This window comes from Coloeus monedula (assembly GCF_965178545.1).
Source record: "Coloeus monedula genome assembly, chromosome: 5".
Lineage (NCBI taxonomy): Eukaryota > Metazoa > Chordata > Aves > Passeriformes > Corvidae > Coloeus > Coloeus monedula.
In genome coordinates this window covers 34,405,818-34,428,482 of record NC_138785.1, presented here as the reverse complement: position 1 = coordinate 34,428,482, position 22,665 = coordinate 34,405,818, and the positions used below count along the sequence as shown (strand labels likewise).

Here is a 22,665-nt window from a genome sequence, read left to right as displayed (position 1 = left end):
GTTTGTCTCTGTGGGCTTGTACTGCCCTAGAAGGATTTCAGCGTGCTGAAAAGGGTCAACTGTTTCATTTAGCATCAAATGTATTAACATGTCAACATACTTGTACTTATGGATAAAATGTGAGTTAATCTGTACTGTATTTAGTATATATATATCACTGATAGCCTGGTATTAAGCTAAATGCTGTCTTCAGGGCTTTTTTTTTTTTTTTTTGCTTCTGTTTTGCATACCTTCAAGGTATTTGGTTAAAATGAGTTCTCATTGTGCAAAACTACATGATCTCAGGCTAAGCCCCAGACAGTTTTACATTCTAAAGGACATTTGTAAATTCTGTTAAAAAGATTGCTCAGAATATTTTTAAATACAGTGTGCTGCTTGGCACTGTTTCCTAGATGTTTGTCCATCACAATTCAGGGTATAATGACATGCAAAGAGACAGACAGTCTGTCCTCACAGTCTTAATTCCAAATTTTTTTTTTTTTTTTTCCTGTAAAGTAGGTATTTTTGGAAGTTGATCACAGTGGCTGTAAATGATGAGCATAGAGGATGGAAGGGGTAATTCTGTGGAAGTTGGACACAAGTTGGAGTGCTGACAAATGTTGCCAGAGCTAACTTGAAATGAGCTGCTCCCATGCAAAGGCAGTTCAGAAACACGGTCTATGAGCACGCCTTGAAATCTGTGGTGTGGTGGCTGCATAGCTTCCTGGGTTTGGATATCATAGAATGGCCTGGCTTGGAAGGGACCTTAAAGATCATCTGGTTCCAACCCCCTGCCATGGGCAGGGACACCTTCCACTAGACCAGGTTGTTCAGAGCCCCATCCAACCTGGCTGTGAACACATCCAGGGATGGGGCATCCTCATCTCTGGGTAGCTGATTTAAATCTAGTTTGTTATGTCTGTGCTGTACAGAGGTTTGCAGTGTAATGATACCCAAATCTTGATTGAGCATCCTTTTCTCCTCTGGAATTTGCAGTTGGCTGTACTTTTCCACCTCTTAATCAGGTTATATGCATACATGAACCGAACAAATAAGAAGCTCCCTGTTACTACTGTAAAGATGACAATAAACATAGCATAATTTTTCCCCCCTAATTACTTCAATAACTGTTTTATAGGGTTTTGTTCTTTCAGTAGTTGATTTAAAAAAAAAGCTCAAGGTATTTGGTAGTGATCAGTGTGTTCACAGTGAAAATGCACCATACTATAAAACAAATGGTGCTATGCTGCATGATTCTGTCAATATTTCAACCAGTAAATAGCTGTTGGGTGAGTCCTTAAGGTAAAAATCATTTTCAGAAATAACACAGCTTCCACAAGGGGATCCAATGGGAATCTTTCCAAATGATAATGCTGGTTGTGCCTTTGGTTACCTTTCGGTATATTCTGGTGAACACTGGATTGAACTTCTCTCCAAATACAAAACCAGTGGGATTGGCTTAAGAATGTCTTGAAGCCAGAAATGTTGTTAGAGGTTTAAGTATGTTGACAGCCTCTGTCAAACACATCTATAGTTTTCATCATGATAGAATAGTTGTACCCAGGATTGCTCTAAACAAGTCCAGGATCACCCCTCTGCCTTCTTTTTTGTCATACGTTTGACCTCTCTTCTTGTACAGTCCTCTTCAGTGTTTCCATGTCTGTCTTGATTGCTGTGTAAAAGGCACATGCAATAAAAAGAAAAATGCTTTATGTGAGAAGGGTGGGGGTATTAATATCAGGCATGCTAATGGATAATATAGTGTTTGAAATGAAATCCAGGAAGTCTTCCAAGAAACTTGAAGCTAAATTAATTTTGTTCCTGTGTACTTTCCCCCTGAAGTTATTTAATATTTTAAAATATAGCCATGTAGTGTTACATGTTCACTTTTTCACTGTATCAGAAAAAAAAAGGGTCTTTATTTTCTTCATTTTAATATTAAAAATCACCCTGGATATTTTTTCCCTGGATTTTGTTTATTTAGTTATTGAAAATTTTCTATCCTGACCTGGGTAGGGCATAGGAACACAGAAGAATCGTTAATCGTAATAGCAAGATTGAAGTAAATGTCTCAGGAGAAGGCTCAGTGAAAAACATAATTTTGTCCAGAAGATTTTCCAGAAAGTGGCCCACATGGAGAGAAGGAGCTGGTTTCTTCCATAGCTTGTCAGGAAGTCTGTGGTATAGAAGGTGAGGGTGTTTGCAATGTGCAGTGGTACTTTGGTAGAGCTTTGTTGCCAGAGCTGTGATTCTTCAACCTGTGAGATGACAGCTGCCATATTTTTATGGGGAATTGCCAAGGCAGAGCTCTGCAGTCATGTGCAGTGTGGGGCTTGTGCAGTAGGTCGTTGAATATAAATAATTTGTATGTACCCGGTAAGTCCAGTGCTTGCAGGAAGCATATGACTGATCCTACACAAAATAGATGGGCTGTAGGTGGATGTGCAGCATATCCTTTGAGTGCCTTCCAAAAGTGTCAGACCAAGGCAGAGAGATTCATTGATTGTACATTGCACTTGTAACAGCCCCTGCTCACAAAAATGCTTCAAACTAGCTGTGTGTGCCTGTTGCATTTGATGGATGTGCACATGGGGCCCGTGTCTGGGTTGCCTTGGTGTACAGCAGCTTTGGAGCTGTGCCCCAGGAGTTCTCACAGAGCTGCTGCTCCTCTGGAGATAGAGGGCAAGTAAAATCTGGGAAACATGTTTGGGAAAACTCAAGCATATGGCAGCCTTATGCAGGATCATCTTAGATTGTCCATAGCTGCAGGAAATAAAAGCCAAAATAGAGCCAATCAGGTTATGGTACTATCCCTGGTGCTGTGTTTGTCCAGTTTTTCTGGTTATGGGCCAGCAAAGAGGAAAGGCTATTGGTGTAGGACAAAGTAAGGGCATTAGAGAATGTCCCTCAAAAAAGCAGAGAAGCAACTACAGTCAGTAATTACCACAGCTGATGTACATCTTCCCCAGATGCTCCTTTATATTCAAATAAGTGGATTCTAGGTTTGTAGACTTGGTAGCTGCTCTAAGTCCTTGGTTGTGTAATCCTTCTTCTGCTTCAGAACAAAGACCTCGTGTTTGAAAGGGGATTAAAACCATACTGGTGCTTCTAGTGTGCTTGAAATAGTGGGTTCAGATTTTTTTTTTCTTAATTTTTTTTCCTTGTAGCAGGCCTGAGTTAAAACCTGTTCCTTTTCTCCTAGCTTCCCAACAGAGAAAAGTGCAGTGCAAAGGTCTGTGTATGCAGTGGGTTATATAGGTGTGACAGCAGAACCTTGGGCTGCTCACTGGAAGTGATGTTTTCTCGGGTCATGGGAAGGGTTGGTTTAATCACTCCTGGTGTGTAGGGTAGCAGAACACAACAAGCAACTGGTTCTGATCACGAAGGGAACAGCGCACAGCAGGGTCTTTTTGAACATAGGTGTACTTGTCTACCACTGCACTGTGTGTTTGTGGGTGCATTTTGGTAACTACTGCTTGCAAGACTAATGAGGGCAGAGGGAGAAAGTGGCTCAACAGGAGCAGACATCTCAGAGCGCTCAAGAGTGACCCTGAAGCAAGGGGAGAATGTTACAAGCTGGACTTAGTTTGCAGATCTGTTGTCTTGGACTGGTCGAGTGTTGTATACTTCAGGTTGAATCAGTTGTTGGCTCTGGATGGTAGTTTTACAATGATGATTCAGCATTAGTATTGTTTTTCCTTAAAAAGAAAAACAGTTTGCTTCCTTCCTCTTCAGAAATTCAGCTGTAATTGTCAGTGATTGGAATTAGCAGTTTCTTAATGGTTGTTTTGAGTGCACACAGCCATTGATTTAGAATTTCTGCTACAAAACCAAGTAATTTGCTCATTAGCACCTTAAGGGATCACCTTTAATGCTGCCTTCTGCAGCCTTTCTACTTAAATCTCTTTTCTTTCATGTGTTTTCTTCATCTTAGTATTTCTTTATTCTCCAGCTGCTAGCCATTTCCATCTGCCCCTTTGCTGATTCTTTGTTCCTTGCATGAACTGCTCTGTTTGTGCTTGGGAAGAAAAGACCAAACTCCTCCACAGTAATTTTTTTCCTGATTTACATTTCAACTTTCTCGATATTTTTTTTCCATTTCCTATTTTCATGCAGTAGCCCTCATTTCCCCCCTTTAGTCTACTTCATTAGTTCCCTTGTGGTTGTGCTAATTGGCCTCTGGTGCTTTCCTGTGCTGGAGCAGGAGGCAGAAGGGATGCAATTAGCAGGTGGAGATGGCTTCTTGTAGGAGTCAAGGGAGGACCTTGCTGCTCACTGCAGCACTGTGAGATCAGGTACTGAGATAGACTCTGTTTCAGCCAACCTGCAGCCACCATGGTGTTTAGTTACCCATTAAAATGATAAGGGGTCAATATTTAATATGTAGGATTATATCAATGTATTTCACTGTCATGGGTGTTGTCTGTTTGGCTGTGCTTTCTGCCTATTCTGGTTCAGAACTTTTGAATGTAGTATTTTCTACTGCTAAGACTAGCAGTTACAGGAGCATTTACTGCATATTGCTACAAGGGTTAATAAAAGCAGTCTTCTAGTTTTCTTTTAAAATACATTTCCTTCTCTATTTTGTCAAGTTGGTGTATCTGTCCATGTAAATGCTGCTTAAAACATAAATTTATACATTTTGTTTGCAATTCTAGGAATGCTTTAAGGGAAGCTGGGCCACTCACAAGTTATTACACAAGAAAGCAAGTAAGTACATTTTTTTTTAAAATGCATTTTAATATTGCTTTGGTGTTGTGCTGTGCAGTGAGCTCTAGGTGGCCCTGCTTGAGCTGGGGATTGGACCAGATGACCTCCAGAGGTCCTTTCCTACTTCAACTGCTCTGTTCTTCTCCGCCTAAGAATGGTATTGGGTTTTTTACCAAGATACTTGACACCGAATGATGCATGTCTGAAATTTTGTCCAGTTCCCTACAATCTAAAGTGCTGCGTAAAATTTCAAAGGCAGAGGTACACAGAAGTCTCTGTTCTTTTTTCTATTTGCATGAATTACTGCTTGAGCTACAGTTATATGTTCTATAGATGTTCTACATGTATAGAATATACACCTGTTCTGTGTTCAGGTATATGAGCACAGAAAGAGGGGTGCTGAAATAAAAGGCAAGAAAAATAATAAATCATTATTGTAAGGCAATGTTCCTTTATAACATTCTGATGTCTAATACAGTAAAAGACAATACAGTGGGAAAGGTTCTTGCAAAGTCTTTGTGATTAGACACTTGCTGGAACACAAGTGAGTCAGAGTGCAGCTGTTGTGTACATTTTTGGAGAAAAAGGGAGAATGCTTGTGTGCATGGTGCAGCCATTGATAGAGGATGTATCACAGCTATGATTTTGCTGAGTTCAGTTCAAGGTAGTAAGAGTATCTGTGTGCCTTAGGGACAGCTGGTAGCTCTGGCACAGAAATACTAAGAGATTGGTAGATTCTGCCTTATCTGAGTAGTGAACATAACCCATGGGTTTAAAACCAAAGAGAGGGCAGACCTCAGTTCTGCCCCCTTGCCTCCCCTCTGCCATCACCCTGCCTATCTTCTTTAAGCCCTGCTGAAAAAAGAGGTAGGATTAAAAAGCAGTATGGCAGAAATTCACATCCTCAAATAATTTGCCTCCTTTCCTAAAATTCAGTAAAGCTTCTTTTTCCATGATAAATGCTGAGTGGCAAATAGGTTGGAGCAGTACAGACAATTACAAATGTTTTCCTTCTTTCTGCCTTTCCAGAGTAGGGATCTTATAGTTCACACTTGCATTCTGTATCCTATTAATTTGTGTGAATATGAAAAGCTTTGGACTTTTAAGTTGTTATTTCTCAGTTTCATCTGAACTGAATGTCGTTTGAGCAGATGGCTCAGATGTCAGCCACAGAGGCTCTGAGGAATTCACATTAGGGCTTGCAATGGCAGACGTACCTCTTCGTCCTTCTAAAAAGAGAAAACAAACAAGTTATCCTGTTATGAGTTAAAGATTAATGTTACCATGCTCTTTCTTAACCCTTGTCTTCTCTTTCTGAGTAAGTACTTCTCCTTTTGGTATTGCTCAGGATCTGCTTGTTTCAATCCTTTATGTATAAACACCTTCAATCTGCCCTCATAGGAATGTGTTATTTGTGAATGAAGTCAGTCATTGGACCACATCAGACTTGAATTTCACAAGATTCAGAGAGCTGGGATGCTCCAGCAGTTTGACACCATCTTGTAAGGTGTGAGCAGTGCTTGTCCTGAACTGCAGAAGTGGCAGGACCTGCACACTCTTCATCAGCTCTGGAGGGGTAGCAGGCTCCATGTATTGAGCCTGGCAGTTGGATGGCCCCCCTTCCTCCTTTGGATGGCCTTCTTCCCACCTCAGGTCATTTCAGTCACTGGCTGCTAAGGGATGTCACAAGAAAGGAACGTTGATCTGCAGTGAAAGGATGTTAATTGAAGGGATAGTGAGTGCCTTTGTAGAAATAAGCTTTTTCCCAGGAATGAAAACAAGCACTATGTTATAAAACTGCAAATGAAGAACAGCTTAATTACTACACTTCCTTTGTGCATTCAGTCCTGACATTCCCCAGTTGGCTATTGAATAGGGTAGGAAGAATGTGAATTTGGAATGGACAATACAAAGTGATAACTGCTACTTACACTTTCATATATCAGTATCTAAAATGCCAGAAAGAGTCAGGTCTAGACTTAGGCACTTCTAAGTCACTTTCTAGACCCCACAGTTCTCATTCTTAGTAGGACAGATTTTGCTGCTGCCACTTTTTTCCCCCCTTTTTCTTGTCTTTTCAGAAGATGAAAAAGCTAAGCGTGAGGTTTCCTCCTGGAGCCTGGAAGGCGATGTTAATACGAATCCCTGGTCTGGTTATCGATACACTGGGAAACTCAGGCCACACTATCCACTGGTAAGCAAGAGGTGCTACTCTACTCCAGCACAGCTATGTTCTGTAGCAACTAATGGACCACTCCTGACCTGATGACCTCCCACATTTTAGTTAAGAGAGGAGAGTTGTTTAATCTGAACCTGATGGAAAGGATGTGCAATGGCTGTCCTTGTGGTTCATTTTGATTTAACTTGTTCTATCTGTTGGTATATTTATAATTAAGGGAGTGCCTTTGAGCATCAGTAACAGGCTTAAGTTCATACCTTTTGGATGTACATTTTGACATTTATTCTGCAAAAAAGCTACTGCTAGTTCAGATGATGTCTCCTAGCTGTTTACTGTCCTCACCAATTATGGAGCAGACTGTTTCTGAAAAGCTCAGGTGAATTAATTTGGAATTTAAATAAATGGTTTTATATTATATTATGTAAGTGGTTTAGAATAAGCTGGTGAGTGAACTGGTGAACAGCTGAAAGAACAAGAGGTTACGGTAATCTCCAGCACTGGAACGGTGAAGAACAACAGAGCTCAGTAAGAACTTTGGTTGTGAAAGGTGGGTTTAGAAGATCATGACATATAGCTCTGTGTGTGTGTATATATATATATATACACAGAGAGAGAGAGAGCTGTATTTTTAAATTGGTACAAGTTTGTACATGGAGTAAGCTGAAGCTTTTTTACAGCAATTAAGGCATTTTCTCTACATTTGTCTTTTCTAATTGGCCTGTGCTAGAAAAGCTGCCCCAGTGGCATCCTCTCTGTGGTCTTCTCCGTCTGTTACAGGCTCATTAAGAGGCTGATTAAGAGAGCCTGAGCCCATGTGTGTTAGTGTTGTTGGAGAAAAAGGTGTTTGGGATATTACACTGGCCAAGTAATTCAGCAGTGTTATCTCTGAACATTGGCTTTTTTGTCTTGTGACTGCTGTGAGATTGATGCAAACGGAAGTAGAGATTTTGACTAAGGTGATGATTTGAAGTAGCAGTCTTACTAAAGAGAAGAACCAGTGCACTTGCAGTCTGGAAAGCAACAGAAAAAACATTACAGTAAGGCATAATACATTATAAAACCAGTTTGATTCACTTGACACTGAAAATGTGATTTTTACAAAGCTGTGCAATTGGCTATTAAAAGTTGTATAATATGATAGCTATAGAGAGTAACTGCAGAATGTTTCAGAATGAAACTTGGAGCTGTTTTGGAGTGTTTACAGACTTTGCAACCTTTTCTAAGTGGACTTAGCTGTATTTCACACAAAATATTTCGTACTGTATTTAATTTTGCTGTGTGACTGTTTTTGTGACTGTAATAAGTGTTCTTGCAACCTAACCAGCTTTGCTCTGATTTATTTAGACGCCAACAAGACCTGTGCCAAGTTATATTCAGAGACCAGATTATGCTGATCACCCGCTAGGTAACTTGAAACAAATCACAGTTATGAGTGTTATGTTTGCTCTCAATTTTCCTTTTAATTGAAAAAGCCTTTAAAGCATCAAGGAGATAATGGAGAAGGGAAGCTCCTTTATCTGTTCTCACTTTACTTCTTCCCCACAGTAACTTACTGATTTTTAAAAAATCATGGTTGCAAGTATTTTTCGAAAGCCCAAAATTTGTAATGGGTTGTCTTTCAAAGGTGTACAGGAAATTAAGAGTTACTTAATTTGGTTTTGGTTTTTTTTAATCCCAAACATACAAGTCCTAGTTCTGTTGTTAATTTGATAATAAACAGCTATCACAGATGAATTCTGCTAAGCCATTCTCTGTGGCATCAGTGTATCTGTTGAAAATGTGTTATAACAAAACCAAGAAAACCTTGCAGTATGCAACCCCCAAAAGAAAACTGATGTATGAGTTGCAGCTGGTTTTGGACAGAGAGAGAATGCATTCAAAATTACCTGCTTACTGGATTGTTTTGTTATTTTCCCCTTTTTATACCAGTATTGGTGCTTTGCATTTCCCCAAAAGGCTACTATGAAGTCTGTTAGCATTAATTTTTAATCTTAAGGCGTTCCATAGTTAGTTTTTAAAGAGTGTAAGTATTTAAACAACACCGAATACTGTATTTTAAGGGGTTGCTAATCTATAAAGCTGAGCTTGCACAGAATTTGGTAGGAAGAACTTAAATGTTTTTATCAGGTGATTATTGCCATAGTATAACCAGATACATTCCCAAGCTCATGTAAGCCTTTATGAGTGTTATAGAATGTAATTTTTACTAATTATTTTCTTAGAGCAGCTGAAAAATGCTTTTCTATGAATAAAATAACTTCCTTGTAGACCCAATATTTAAGGCTGTGTTTTGAGTAACTGGACATGATGGTTTTATGTAGTAAATGAGTGGGCTTCCTGAGCACATGGGGGCATTATGGTGTTGTGGAAGGCTTCTGGATTCCAGGTAGTCTGGATAATGATGATAATACTATGGCTTGGTGGGTTTCTTAAGTTTAGGCTATGGTGAGAAAGTCTGTGCTTCTATTGCCCTTGGTAAGCTAAGTAAGTTCCTGGACTGGGTATGTATAGGAATCATCCCCCTATATAACATGGGGTTTCTTCTTTTCCTTTTTTTTTTCAATCCTCTCTCTTTTTTCTTTTCAGGAATGTCTGAATCAGAACAAGCTTTAAAAGGAACCTCTCAAATAAAAATACTGTCATCTGAGGATATAGAAGGGATGCGAGTAGTGTGTAGGGTAAGGGGGTTTTGATTTTTCTTACAAAGTGCCTTTATATTCTTTAAAAAAATCTGTAATGATTTTACCACTTTGTCGCAGCACATTTGAGAGTGCAAACTTTCAAACCACTTTAGTGCACTGAAAAATAGTTTGGGAGGCTGGATATTTTCTAGTTTTTTCCCTTCTTGTGTCTCCCAATTCCCAGTAAAGTATTTTGTAAGCAGAAAGATGACTTTTATCTGTTTCCTGGCTTTGTTATTACTTGTAAGACAATCTGTGCCTGAGATGTTGTTACTGTGAAGAATATCTTTTATAGTGCATAAATGAGAGCAGAACTTTTTTCCTCTCCTGGGGCTGGTGCTAGGTAAAAACTAAAAAAAAAAAGCAAAACAAAGCCCCATTACTAACAATTTTTGAAAAAGAGCTGTTCGGTTGTAACCACTTCCTTGTGCATAAAGTCAAACTTCGAAATGTATTTAGGTAGTCTGATTTAAGATTATGGCATTCAAGGAAGATGTGGTCCAAACTTTAACTGGGGTGTTTTCAGCTCTCACAGAGGTGGCTTAGTACATGACCTGGAGACATCTCAAAGTCTTTCTAGAGCCAACTCCACACAGCTTTTCTGGGGATCTCAGCGTAGATGTCAAAAATGGGCTACTAATGTTGCACAGGGTAGTCCTGGCCTATTTTAAATCAACTTAAATTAGGTCAATAGATCAATTTTAAATCTGTTTTAAATTTTAAATTGTTTCATTTGCAGCTTGCTAGAGAAGTATTGGATGTTGCTGCCATGATGGTGAAACCAGGAGTAACTACTGAAGAAATTGATCATGCTGTCCATTTAGTAAGATTATTTTATTATCATTCTGGTGTTTATAAGTGTTTTCTTCTATCTCTTTGTTTTTAAACTATTACGGTGTGGTTTACTTTGTTGCATGAATTTAATTTCTTTATTTTGAGCTGTCTCCCAGTTTGAGGCTGGTGAGTAGTGCAGATGGCAGAAATGTGCTACATTGCAATGGTAGGGTCAAAGTGAGTTAGGAATTCCTGGGTCTCTCTCTGTATCAGCTGCTTCCATATTTCTGGCTTCAGATTTCTTCTGAGTTTCTTCACTTGCTTTCTCAGTTAACATCATGTTATTTTCTTTCTTCTAAACCCTTTTTGCTCCACGGATACCATTATATAAAGAACACCATATGTAGGCCATGGACTTCTTGTACTCCCTGTTGGTAGTTAAGACATACAGAGGAGAAAGCTAAATTATTTATGACTGGGAGATCAGATCTGACGTGCCTCAGAGAGAACTCAAACAAGATGTTTGATGCAGCCTGGCAAAATAAAGTCACAGTACAATGAAGTGTTTGGAAAAACATGTTCAAGAATTTTCCTGGTTTAACTTTTCATAGTTATTTGAATTGTGTAATTTTTTAATTGGCTGTCTTCTCTATGAGTCATGTAAGCTGGTAATTGAGGCTACTTCTGTGCATTGTGGGAAATGCAACAATTTTGGTATAGTTAAGTTTGTTAGAGAGCTTTCTGGTTCTTCTTATCTTTATCTACAGCTGTTGAGCCAAGATTGTCTGCTTTCTTTAGGCTGGAGACTTCTGCTGAACTGCATTAAACACAAAACTACTTTCTTAGGCATATTGTCTAATATGAACAACTAGTAGGTAAAATGGAGTTACCCCTCCTGAGCAGTTTATGGAAACTTTGGCTTGGCAGGTTGTTTCTACTAACTGATATCCCTAATTGGTATTTTGCGGTTTTAAAAACAGTATTATTTAAGGAAAAAAAAAAGTTGACCCAATATTCTTGCAATCTCTGTACTTTGCTCAGTATGTCACAAAGTGTATGTATGTATGTATAAGTATATATAAAATGTGTCAGTTTTGCAAAAATACTAAAGTTACTACAGTGCAAGGGAAGCAGCTTAAGGTTTTAAAGCTGGGGGGGAAGAGTGGTGCTAAATATTATTTTGTTTAGCTTCTGTGTCTTGCAAAAATCTTAGGCTGGGTGCATAAAAGCAGTTACTGAAAATTACTTTTTAAAACTGAATAAATATTGCCATTGTTTCAAACCTGAATATCTCAGCATTTGCAGTCAAACATAAAAATGAGTAGAAACAAAATTGAAGTAGCTTTAATTTCTTCCTGGTAAGAAATGCAAGGCATAACAAAAACTGCCAAGAAATGCTTGAAGAATCTTATTCTCAAGAGTCACTGCTTTTCAGCCTATCATTCTTACTGTAAAGCTGTTGCACATGTTTTTTGTGGTGTTTTTTCTTTGTACAAAACTTAATTATCTTCTCTATTTAGGCTTGTATTGCAAGGAATTGCTATCCTTCCCCTTTGAATTATTATAATTTCCCCAAGTCGTGCTGTACGTCAGTGAATGAAGTGATCTGTCATGGAATTCCTGACAGGAGGCCATTGCAGGAGGGAGATATTGTTAATGGTAGGTGCTGTGAAAATTAACCTTCAACATTTCTACCTTCTGTGCACTTAAACCATGCAGTAAGGTAAGGTTTCACAAGCAGGCAACATGACTGGAATAGCTTCTTAAGAGGGGCTTTTGTTCTCATTTGCCAATTAGTTTGTTCTCATTTACCTCTGCTGTTTACATACTTAAATTCATGAGTTTATTTAATAAAATAATTTCAAAAGGTCAGTGCACTTTAAGAGCTTTATAATTCTTCTACCCTGATCTGTGCATTAGTATAGTCCCTGGGTATTTCACTTGTGGGCTAGACTATGTGTATACAGTGAATAAAATGTATATTGAATTATTCAACTGGATTAGTTCTGTGTGAATTCTTGATTAGATGGCTCTAGATCCTTACAATTTTGCTGTGCTCATGATGATTATGATGACTGTAAAGGGTCCTGATGGGGAGGCATTGTGTTAGGTGCCTGTTACCTTTTTTTGAGCATCTCGCAGCCTAACAACACCAGCTGCTTTTTGTTCTTGGTACTCAAGGTACTTAGATCTTCTTGGGTGGTGAGGGATACTTTTATAGATTTTATATTTATTATATAAATTTTATAAATTATAAATGACCATTTTTTGTTTTCACTTCCATTTCTTCTTGGTTTGGCAGTAAAAATTAATGATGCCTTTTTTTGTACCAATGTTTGCACCTTTGTTTACTGCATTGGTTTGCTTTTCTCTTATCTATAAGTAAATAGCGTATCCTAAGATTTGACCTGCCTCTAGAAGCAGCTTGTAATCTTTTTAGATTATCAGATATTTGATACATATTAGCATGTAATAATAGCTACTAAGTCTACACCTCCGCATGTGTCATGGTTGCTGCCCCAGTCTAGGTGAGCTGTGGTCTGGCTAATAGCTCTGAGCTTGCAGGGTACATGTATGCCAAAGCTCCTTTATCTTTTTTTATTTTCAAAGATGGTGCTTTCACACAGCTCTGTATTATTGCCTACTTTTCTGGCATTGCTGGAGTCCAAACTAAGAAGCCCAGCTCAAAGAATCATAAAACCATAGATGGTTGGTGTTGAAAGGCACCTTAAAGATTGTTTGGCTTCAGCCCTTGGGCTGTGTGCGGGGACACTTTCAGTATAGACCAGGTTGCTCAAAGCCCCATCCAGCCTAGCCTTGAACATTTCCAGGGATAGGGCATCCACAATTTCTCTGGGCAATTTGTTCCAGTGCCTCACTACTGTCACTGTAAAGAATTTTTGTCTAGTATCTAATCTAAACCTACTCTCTTTCAGTTTGAATCCATTCCTCCTTGTCGTGTCCCTACATGCTCTTGTAAAAAGTTTCTCTCCACCTTTCTTATTGGCTTCCTTCAAGTACTGGAAAGCCACAATTAAGTCATCCTGAAGCCTTTTCTGAACAATCTGAGTTCTCTCAGCCTTTTCTCACTGAAGAGGTGCTCCAGCCTTCTAATCAAAATGGGTGACTTCATCTACATGGTGCCTTACCTCTCTGCTATTTGCATGCCAAGGCTGTACCTCAGCCCTAGAGAACACTATCTGTAGGAGGGTTTAGTCATCCCTTTGTCCACATTCCGGCACTTGATCAGTCTGGGAGCCTTCTGCTTTGTTTTGATGAGAAAGAGCTAGGCTTCCTTTTCATAAGGTAGTGGCTCAAAAGACACTTGAAAAGGAGGACCAAAGCAGGTTCCCTGAAGGGATAGAAAAGGTACCTTGGAGGGAATGTACCCAATGAACAATTAAAAGGAAGTGTCCATATTTTTCTTTATTTAAAACTTTTTAGCCTGCTGGAAGCTGTGCCAAAGTCCAAAACAGGTTTTTTGAATCACAGAAACATGTCATCAAGAAGGTACTAGCAAGTGATGTCTAGTTGTTGACACCAAAGTGTGTTTTCCCACATTTTCCTATCAAGATTGTATTGGTCGCTCTTGGCAGCTCATGTATGATACTCCTAAAGTATTATTGTTCATTACAGTTTCTTTCATGGCTGTTTACCTGGGAGTGGATTTGGGTATGTGTTTCTTCATGAATAGCAGTGCAATTACTATTCTAGTGGGTTTGGTGATCTAGCAGCTATTAGACCTACCAGATGACTGACAAAGACTTAGAAACAAAAGTACCCATGCTACCACAGTGAAACAACTTGATATGCAAAACCATGATTACATACCTTTTTAAATTTAATTTCCCCCTATTAGTGCTGGAATTAATTCTGAGAAAGTACTTTAATCAGGTAAATCACCATGGAGCAAAGAGCTTCTCTTTCCAGTTTTTATATATACCTAGAAAACCAATGCTGGCTTGCTGTGTGTGTTGCATTGCTGGGAGATTTTTTTTCTCCCCCTCCCCCTTTCATTTCATTAAATCAAACTGTTGACCAGTGAAACACTACCTTATTAATTAATTTTATGGAACCTACAGGATAAGCATGAAAGAATTGGTTCTGATGGAAGAATTTTCATATGGAATTCTTGTGAAGTAATCACTTCACAATTAGAATACCCCATTTTTACGTGTTTGTTCTTTCGCAAATCAGAGGCAAGAAGTGATGAACAGAATGCTAATTTTCCATATCTGATGTTGTTTGCAGTGGATATCACTGTGTATCGCAATGGCTACCACGGAGATCTGAATGAGACATTTTATGTCGGAGAAGTGGATGAGGGTGCCAGGAGGCTTGTCCAAACAACTTATGAGTGCCTAATGCAAGCCATCGATGCAGGTAAAACATGCCTGAAGCATGAAGGTTTTGCTTCTCAAACATGTTTGCTCAGATTGGCCACTGCTCAGAGTGGCTTCTGTTGCAGCACACAGAGGCACTGGTATGTTGTCACCAGCAGATGATGGGTGTTGTGTAATGCAGTGATCCTTCAAATGGCTCAGTTCTGTGAGCGGTGGCTGCAACTTCTTTTTAAATGTGGGTTGATGAGGAAAATGTATTTGATGCTGAGCCAATCCACAGATGATATTGACATGGAAACAGCCTTTTTTTGACCATTGATGAGTAAGACGTACTTGATCTGAGTAATAAAGAGCATGTAACAAGTAAAGTATGTTCTGGAAAACCCTACTTTTATAATTTGTATGGTGTTACACAGAAAACTGGTAAGGTAAAACATTGTACGAACACCTAAATATATCTCTTTAGCCCAGCCAAACCTGATTGTTATTTCATAAAGCTAGTTACGAGCTCTTGATTTTCTGCTGTGGAAGTGTGCCAGAGAAGACAGATCCATATCCTCCACAACCTACAGAACTTTAATTATGTTGCTTAGTTATCACTCAGAGCAGCTGCATCGAGACATACAATGAGATAGAAAGGTAGCTGGAGAGTGTTCTGTTCAACTTCAGAAAACAAAACAAGAATTTCCCAAGTCCCTGGAAATACTTGTATCATCTGTATCTTTTATACCCTGCAGCATCTTAAAATCCCCATTATAATTCAATCACTTCATGGCCTCTAAAGATGGAAGTTTAAGGTGTATATGTAAGGCTTTAAACTTGAATTTAATCAAAAGTAAATGTAAATAAAAGAAATTAAAATGAACATAACTTTGGTTAATAATTTGGAGATAGCTAGTCAAACTGAAAAGACAAAAATCCATAGGAATTATGTCTTGTGTATCCACTGTGTGATCAAGAAAACACTGCCAGATTGAACTATGAAGAATATAGGTTACCTGTTTATGTGGGATTACTGTTCTGAAATGACCACTTTGTTTTTCAGAGCTAAATCAGAACAGTGTGTATCTTTGGTCCTGTACTTTTTTATTGCAAATGTTACATGTGTTGTCTCTTACCTTTGGTTTGGTATCCTGGCTTGGATGTATAAACTGTGACAGAAATTTCCCTTTGTGTTCGTTACAACAAGATTAAAATTCTCACTGTAAGTCTTTTGTACCAATTTCTTAGATGCTGTAATGTGTTTTGAAGGGTTTCAGACTTTGCATGTGGGTAGGAATTGTGGCAGCAAGTGTCTCAGCTGTTAAAAAGGGGGTCACCTCTCCCCTCTTTAGTTTATCTTAGTGTCTTGGTGTTGGACCAGCAGAGCTCTAGCTAGGGGAGCTGTATGAGAGAGAAGCAGAGGGCTCCTTGCTCCATTGAAATGAGTCACATATGCTGTCAGGCCCATATTTCACAGCTGTTTAGCTCAGATTAATCTCTTCCCCACCATGTCCTTTGGGGGTTTTTTGGGTTTTTGTGGGATTTTTTTTGTTTGGTTGGTTGGTTTTATTTTGTTTTGGTTTTTTTGTTTTTTTGGGGTTTTTTTTGGAAAAGCATGTAGATTCCAGTAATATAAATTTCTTGTTATTTTCTGTAAATTCAACTTAGGGGTTTCAGTTGTAGTCACTTACATTAGCAGAGAATTGAACTAAACGGTTTATTCACATGAAGTTTTAGCTTTATGTGAACTCTGCCTAAGATGGCTCCACACAACCACACATCTGGCTCCTGAAGGAACAGCATATATTCAGGGAGTTGGAAATGGTCTTGGAAAAGCTTGATTTTTTGTTTTAAGTGGCTCAAGGTTGTTTTTGGTATGAATCTTCATTAGCTGAATGATGAAACATTGTTGCTTTTATGGCATTATTACTCCCTTGTCCAAGTGCTCAAAGTGAATTTCTCACACCATTTTCATGCGTTTCAAACACTTTGACATGTAAGACTTCCTAAAGGGATTGTCAAAAAAGTTAAACCTGAATTATGAACATTCTTATTTGCTGTAGCGTTGTGAGTGAGAATCTTGTCTAAGAGTAGAGATACCCATTTTCCCTTTACTTATTTTTTTTTAATATTGGTCCTTTGTGTGCATTTGCCACACAGTAGAGGGGTAAGTATATATTAAAATACAGTTCATACATTCATTGCAAGAAACACTGCAGCTCAGGGTGTGAGAGCTTACCAAGTACTTTGAAAGTCCTTAATTTTTAATTTCAAACTTCGACATCCTTCTAATGTGAACACTTAGATCCATGAAAGGAAGAAAGTAGTATTCTTGTGGAAAAGGAGTTTTCTTCTGTCTCTCTTGGGTTTTTTTTAATATGAGACAGTTTCCTCCCTCTCTCATGTTATTGCACTCACTCATATACTTAGTGGATTAAGCGATCATAGGAGGTGGCATACTGGAACAGATGGACACACAAGCCATGTGTGCTACAGAGATGATGTTTGATGGTTAGTTGTGTTGAGAGAAAGCTCTCTAAATTTCCATTTCTATCTCTTTAATTTTGCAGTAAAACCTGGTGTTCGGTACAGAGAACTGGGGAACATAATTCAGAAACACGCTCAAGCAAATGGATTTTCAGTGGTTCGGAGCTACTGTGGGCATGGAATCCATAAACTTTTCCATACGGCTCCTAACGTGCCACATTATGCCAGTGAGTATTCGTTCCCTTTGTGCTGTCCTGTAGACAAGAAGTGGTTTGCAGTGAATGCACCCAATTTACTTGAAGCCATCAAGTTAGCATTTTGGCACTTGGGAAATAATGGTTTTTTTAACTCTGGACCTGTACCATACTTTATGAACCTGTGCCTGTGCTATCTCTGCCTCCACTAATGGTTAGTGTTAGCCCTCATCAGTACTGGGTAAGTGCTCAAAGTTCGTGCCTGAATTTCCTTAGACATTCTTGTCTGACATGAACGGGCAAATGTTTCTCTTCTTAGAAGGTCCAAGCAAAACTTTACTGCCATTTACAGATGTAAATAAAAAGCTCTCTGAATGGTATAGATGGGTGTTGTGCTTGAATCTGGATCCTGTTTCTTTCCCTTATTTTCATTTGAGTGTTGTGATTTGGTATTTCTGGAAACTTCATCCTAGTGTGTGGCAGAGGAGGAATGAGCATTCCCCCAGGAGTGGTAGCTTTTGGAAATGTCCATGGCCCCATACCAGTTTTTCCATCAAGACTCAGAAACAGCATCCACAGAGGCAAAGGATGGAAGGTTAAGTGCCAGTGGACAACAAAGGGCAGAGTAAATATCATGAAGCAGTGATGAACAGTTCACAACCACTTCAGCTGTAAAGCTTCCCAGATAGGACCCTTATTTCCTCAGACCTGACCATCTGCCTCCATCTTCCCATCTCCTAATGGGCCTTAACACATGTTGTGGTTATATATTATAATCTAGTGATTCCTGACTTTCCATGTCATCATTTCCCTAAGTTATTTTTTTCTGACAACAGAGAAAATCTGTTAATTGCAGGGTAGAAGGATATCAACTCCTGATATGTACATTTTGTGTAAAATGAAGAAAATATGGATTCTTTGGCGGTGAAGAGCATTTTGTACCAATTAAAATCCAATCCTAGACAAAGGAAACTTGTATCTCTCCTGGCTGTTTGGAAGTTTCAACTTTTCTTTTCATTGAGCAGATATGTCTGCTGCCAGAAAGAAAGATGCTGGGTGTTTTTTCTGGTATTTTTAAATACAGACTCCCAGCAAAAGCAAAATGGAAAGATCTGAGGGACTTAAAGCCTATCGGAGAAAAAAAGAATGCTGTTGCTTATTTCTAGCTTACTATGAAAGGAGTTTAAAAAGCAAAAAGCTCATTTTCTAAGAAAAATGTTCTGTTGCTTTTGTGGCAGCTTGATGTCTGAGATTTTTGAAGCCTCTAGGTTGTTTAGCCAGTGTGAGGAATTTGCACAATTCGATTTAGATGGGGGAGTGTAAAAATGAATGCGAATTGTCTGTAGCAGCAAAATAGCTGGGAGCTAATGGTTCCTGTGCAGTCCTGGAGTTTGTTCCAGCTCTCAGGCTCAGTCACGTCTGAGCTGCGCTGTCCTTCCAGGTGAAACAGGGCAGCAAAAATGGGCCAAAACCTTTCTCCAGTCAAACTGCACTCCTGGAGTCTTGGTGTCCATCAGTTCATGTGCCCCCACGTAAACATTTCTGGTGCATTTAAAATCAGAAAGTTCCTGTGTTATTGTCCTGGATGCCTTGAAATGCTCTGCTGTTTTATGTTAGCTAATGAACACAGCATTATCAGTCTGACACTACTATGACCCCAATACTCAGGGTAATAAGGGGGCAGTGTGTCTTTCATAAATGGAATCATGGGATTACTTAACCACTGTCACATTTTGACAGTTTATTGGAGCTAATGGCTCAGTGCAAACAAATGAGGTTTCAAGCCTTGTCTGAATATCTTAAGTGCTTCTTACTTGTGTTGTTTCTTAATGATGTTTTTCATTATAGAAGTATGCAGAAATTTCTGTATTATATTTGTTCAGTGTTTTTATAGAACCAGAGTTGAAATTCCAGTTGTTGGAGAGAAAGCAAGCAATTAATTTTAAGCTGCTTGAGTAAGTATTACAGTGTGGGAGGATGGGGAGAAGGAAAGAACTAAGGGAAATCTCAATGTAGAACTACAAATGGACAAGTGAACACATCATTTTAGAAGGGCTTTTCTGACTTTACTATGTTTCTGTTGTATTCTGCTAGGACAACGATTCATTCATTTACTAAGATGGTATTCTTTTTTTCTAAGCTGAATGTTTATTTTATTGCAGAAAACAAGGCAGTTGGAGTCATGAAGCCAGGTCATGTATTTACTATTGAACCAATGATCTGTGAAGGTGAGCAATTTAGCAGTAGAGTAAAATGGTTACTCTTGTTTGCTCTTAAGTAGTGATGGAACAGGATGCTCGTTCTCTCCTGTAGAGCTGATAGATTTTTTCATTTCTCTTTGGGGGAGTGATATTTGTTACTTAAAAACTGGCAAGAAGTGATGCTTTCTGTTTTCAGGTGGTTGGCAGGACGAGACCTGGCCCGATGGTTGGACCGCAGTGACGAGGGACGGGAAGCGCTCGGCGCAGTTTGAACACACGCTGCTGGTCACGGACACGGGCTGCGAGATCCTCACCCGGCGCCTGGACAGCATTCGCCCCCACTTCATGACCCAGTCTTAGTCCACACTGAGAGGTGCATCAGAACGATAATTTTTTTTTTTTTTTGCCCCTGTACTATGCATTTTTTTAAGAGTACAGAATAGAAAGATTTCACCGTTTACTTTGTTCTCAGTGATTGTAGATAAGAGGAATATCTCAAAGAACCTGACCCAATGTCTGCAAATGCAGAGAAGAATTTAAAGAATTTCCTTCTTTCCTCCTACCTACAACACTCACGCTGTACTTTCCTTTTTTTCTTCAATTATCTCTTTAGCACCTTTCTTCCAATTAGACCCACAGTTGCTTTTGTTGCTGCCATGATATTAGCTAGAAAAGCGTGGGTAAGCTTTCCCACTGGGACTTGATATTTTGGGATCCAGGTTTTTTTCACCATTTCAGTGTGCCCTGTCACTCTTGGTTTGTGAGTGGCACCTGAGATTTTAAGCATTTCTTATTCCAAAGACTTGCTCCTGCCTCTGCAGATACTGTTCTGGGCCTTGTTTATTTATCAGTTGAGAAGGGGGCAGAAGGGAGAAAGACACGCACGTACAAGAGCAGGCTACCTTTCATTCTGCCCCCATCTCTCTGCTGGTGGCTTCTGTGGTGATTGCCACTGTGGGTGGCACACTGTGTTAATGGCAGGACTTGTTTCTCTTACTGGAGATTTGATCGTATGGGAAATTAACAAAGTCTGTGTTCTATGCAGCTCCCTGGAATAAGCTGCTTCTTGGTGAAGCAGTACTTGCAGGCAGCCTCCTGCTCCCAAAAGCATGGTGAAGCTGAAGTATCAGACTTGCCTAGGTAAAGGAATTAAACAAGAACCAAAAAGATCCCGTGATTCATGGGATCCCTACGTGTGTTAACTGTGGGGCATTTTTGAAAAGTACATCCACAGTAGCTGTGGGGGATTGGATTTGCAAGACTTACAGTGAAGTATCTCAAAACAGGTCTGAGTATGTGAAAATGAAACACGTTCAGTGCTGTATTCATTTTCTTTTGGTAATTTTTAAACGGGTAATTGTTTTTCCCCCTCAGTTGTGTGAGTTTCAGGCTTTTGGAAAGTCTTAGCGGGGCAGCTATGAAAACTGGTATTTTTTTTCCTCAGACAGGGTATAGAGTGGGCAATGTTGGTATATATACCCCTTTATATTCTGTTAATGGGTCATGGTGAGCTGGAAACTGTTATGATAAGGAGTGTGGATTGATTAAGCCTCCCTTCTCTCTATTCTTTCTTTTTCCATGCCCATTTCCCTTCCATCATCTTTGGTGTCTCTGCTGAGGGAATTTATTTTTTCTTCTGAATTGTAATGAAAAAATTTTCAGACCCCATTGTAGACTTCGTCTTACACCACTGTAACACAAGAAAAACTTAAACCAACACAGACATTAAATCATACAATCATGGGCATAAAATACACTTCTTACAAGATGTCTGGTGAATTTGTTGCCACAGACCAAGAACATGAAGTGCTGCATACCCTTGGCTCTCCTTGGCCTGCAGAATTTAGGTGGGGGAAAGGGGTTAGTGCTTCATAGTACTGGACTCGTCTACTCCCAAATTTACCAGAAAACGTCTTCTCTGCCCTGAGTGCCTCAGACCTCTGCTGCTGTAAGAGTATCACTGCGATGTTTTCATTACCTTTATTCTTATTTTTAATTATGCAGTAAAGTGACCTGACACGATGCACAGAGAGCGTGTGTGCGTGCGTATGCATGTGTGTGTAGAGATTTTTAACAAACAGACTGTAGTACTTGAGTGGGATTCACTGCGCTGAATGAGATGTGTTGAGGAGACGCCTGTCCTGGAGGTTTGCCCACCATATCCTTCACTTGAATGGTTACAATGGTCTTGCCTTTTCTATGTGTGTGTGTATGATGCTGGGGGTGGGGGGGCTTCATTTTTGGTCTCTAAAATAAAAGTTGCAGCTGCTTTTAACAGAAATAACTTTTTTTTTCCTTGTAATCCAAACCCAGACGTAGAATTTTCAGTTATATCCAGGTTTGCTTGCACAAGTGCAAGCCCCACTGCTACATGCATGCAGTTAGAACTCACCCTTAAACCCACACACGTGCCACTTGGATACCTCTTTGCTGTTGTATTGACACAAACCAAATTTAGCACATTTTTAATACAGGTAGTCTATGATGCTATGCATTTCTGACTATAAATGGAAATCACAGCAGGAAAACTGCTTATAGTGAGTTCATACTACTGCAGTAGTTTTAAATGAGTGGAAAGCTTAGTCAGCATCTACACAAGTTCTTCCAACATGAGAGGGCACATCAGGCTTGAGAACAAAACTTATTAGATAAAAAAAATGAGAAAAGCTATTTTTTCACCTACCTAGCTGTGTCTTTGCTTGAACATGACGTACTAGATTTGTGCTGACTAGATTGTGGAAATTAACTATTTTTTATTCTTACATAAGTTGCTATCCACTTAAATAAAAAATCTCAACTTAAATCTACTTTTTAATAACATTTTTAGCAATTGTATACACTTTTACCAAAAACACAATCCTGCAATTAGTTCAGAAACAATCTCTTAATGTATTTTCCCTGTACTGTCGTGTAAGGCAGTGTGGAAATTCTTCATGCTGTTTCTGCAACTTGACTTGAATACTTAAGGAGAGAAAATTTGGTAGATGGTGTTGAGTAGGAGTAACAGCAGGAGGAGAGAGGCCAACCTGCATGTTTTACATGACAGCCAGCAGAGTACATGCACATTTCATGCACAGTCATTTGGTGGGAAGTTTTTGTCTGTTGAAGTTACCATTGTCAGGATGGTGCAGTTCA

The 22,665-nt window shown here is 39.2% G+C and overlaps 1 protein-coding gene across 2 annotated transcripts in view; it reads left to right on the top strand.

The window, feature by feature from the left end:
• The window catches only part of METAP1 (methionyl aminopeptidase 1), a 29,466-nt gene that overhangs the window by 5,397 nt on the left and 1,404 nt on the right, over nt 1–22,665 (top strand). The window contains exons 2-11 of one of the 2 annotated variants that reach the window (XM_082282469.1): nt 4,638–4,689; nt 6,771–6,883; nt 8,213–8,273; nt 9,455–9,546; nt 10,289–10,372; nt 11,844–11,982; nt 14,575–14,706; nt 17,219–17,362; nt 19,492–19,557; nt 19,727–19,903. In XM_082282469.1, coding sequence (XP_082138595.1) covers nt 4,638–4,689; nt 6,771–6,883; nt 8,213–8,273; nt 9,455–9,546; nt 10,289–10,372; nt 11,844–11,982; nt 14,575–14,706; nt 17,219–17,362; nt 19,492–19,557; nt 19,727–19,890 — 1,047 coding nt within the window. In that variant the 3' untranslated portion in view covers nt 19,891–19,903. Of the gene's footprint in view, nt 1–4,637; nt 4,690–6,770; nt 6,884–8,212; nt 8,274–9,454; nt 9,547–10,288; nt 10,373–11,843; nt 11,983–14,574; nt 14,707–17,218; nt 17,363–19,491; nt 19,558–19,726; nt 21,800–22,665 lie in introns of those variants that run through there. The other variant, XM_082282468.1, reaches the window with a different exon arrangement.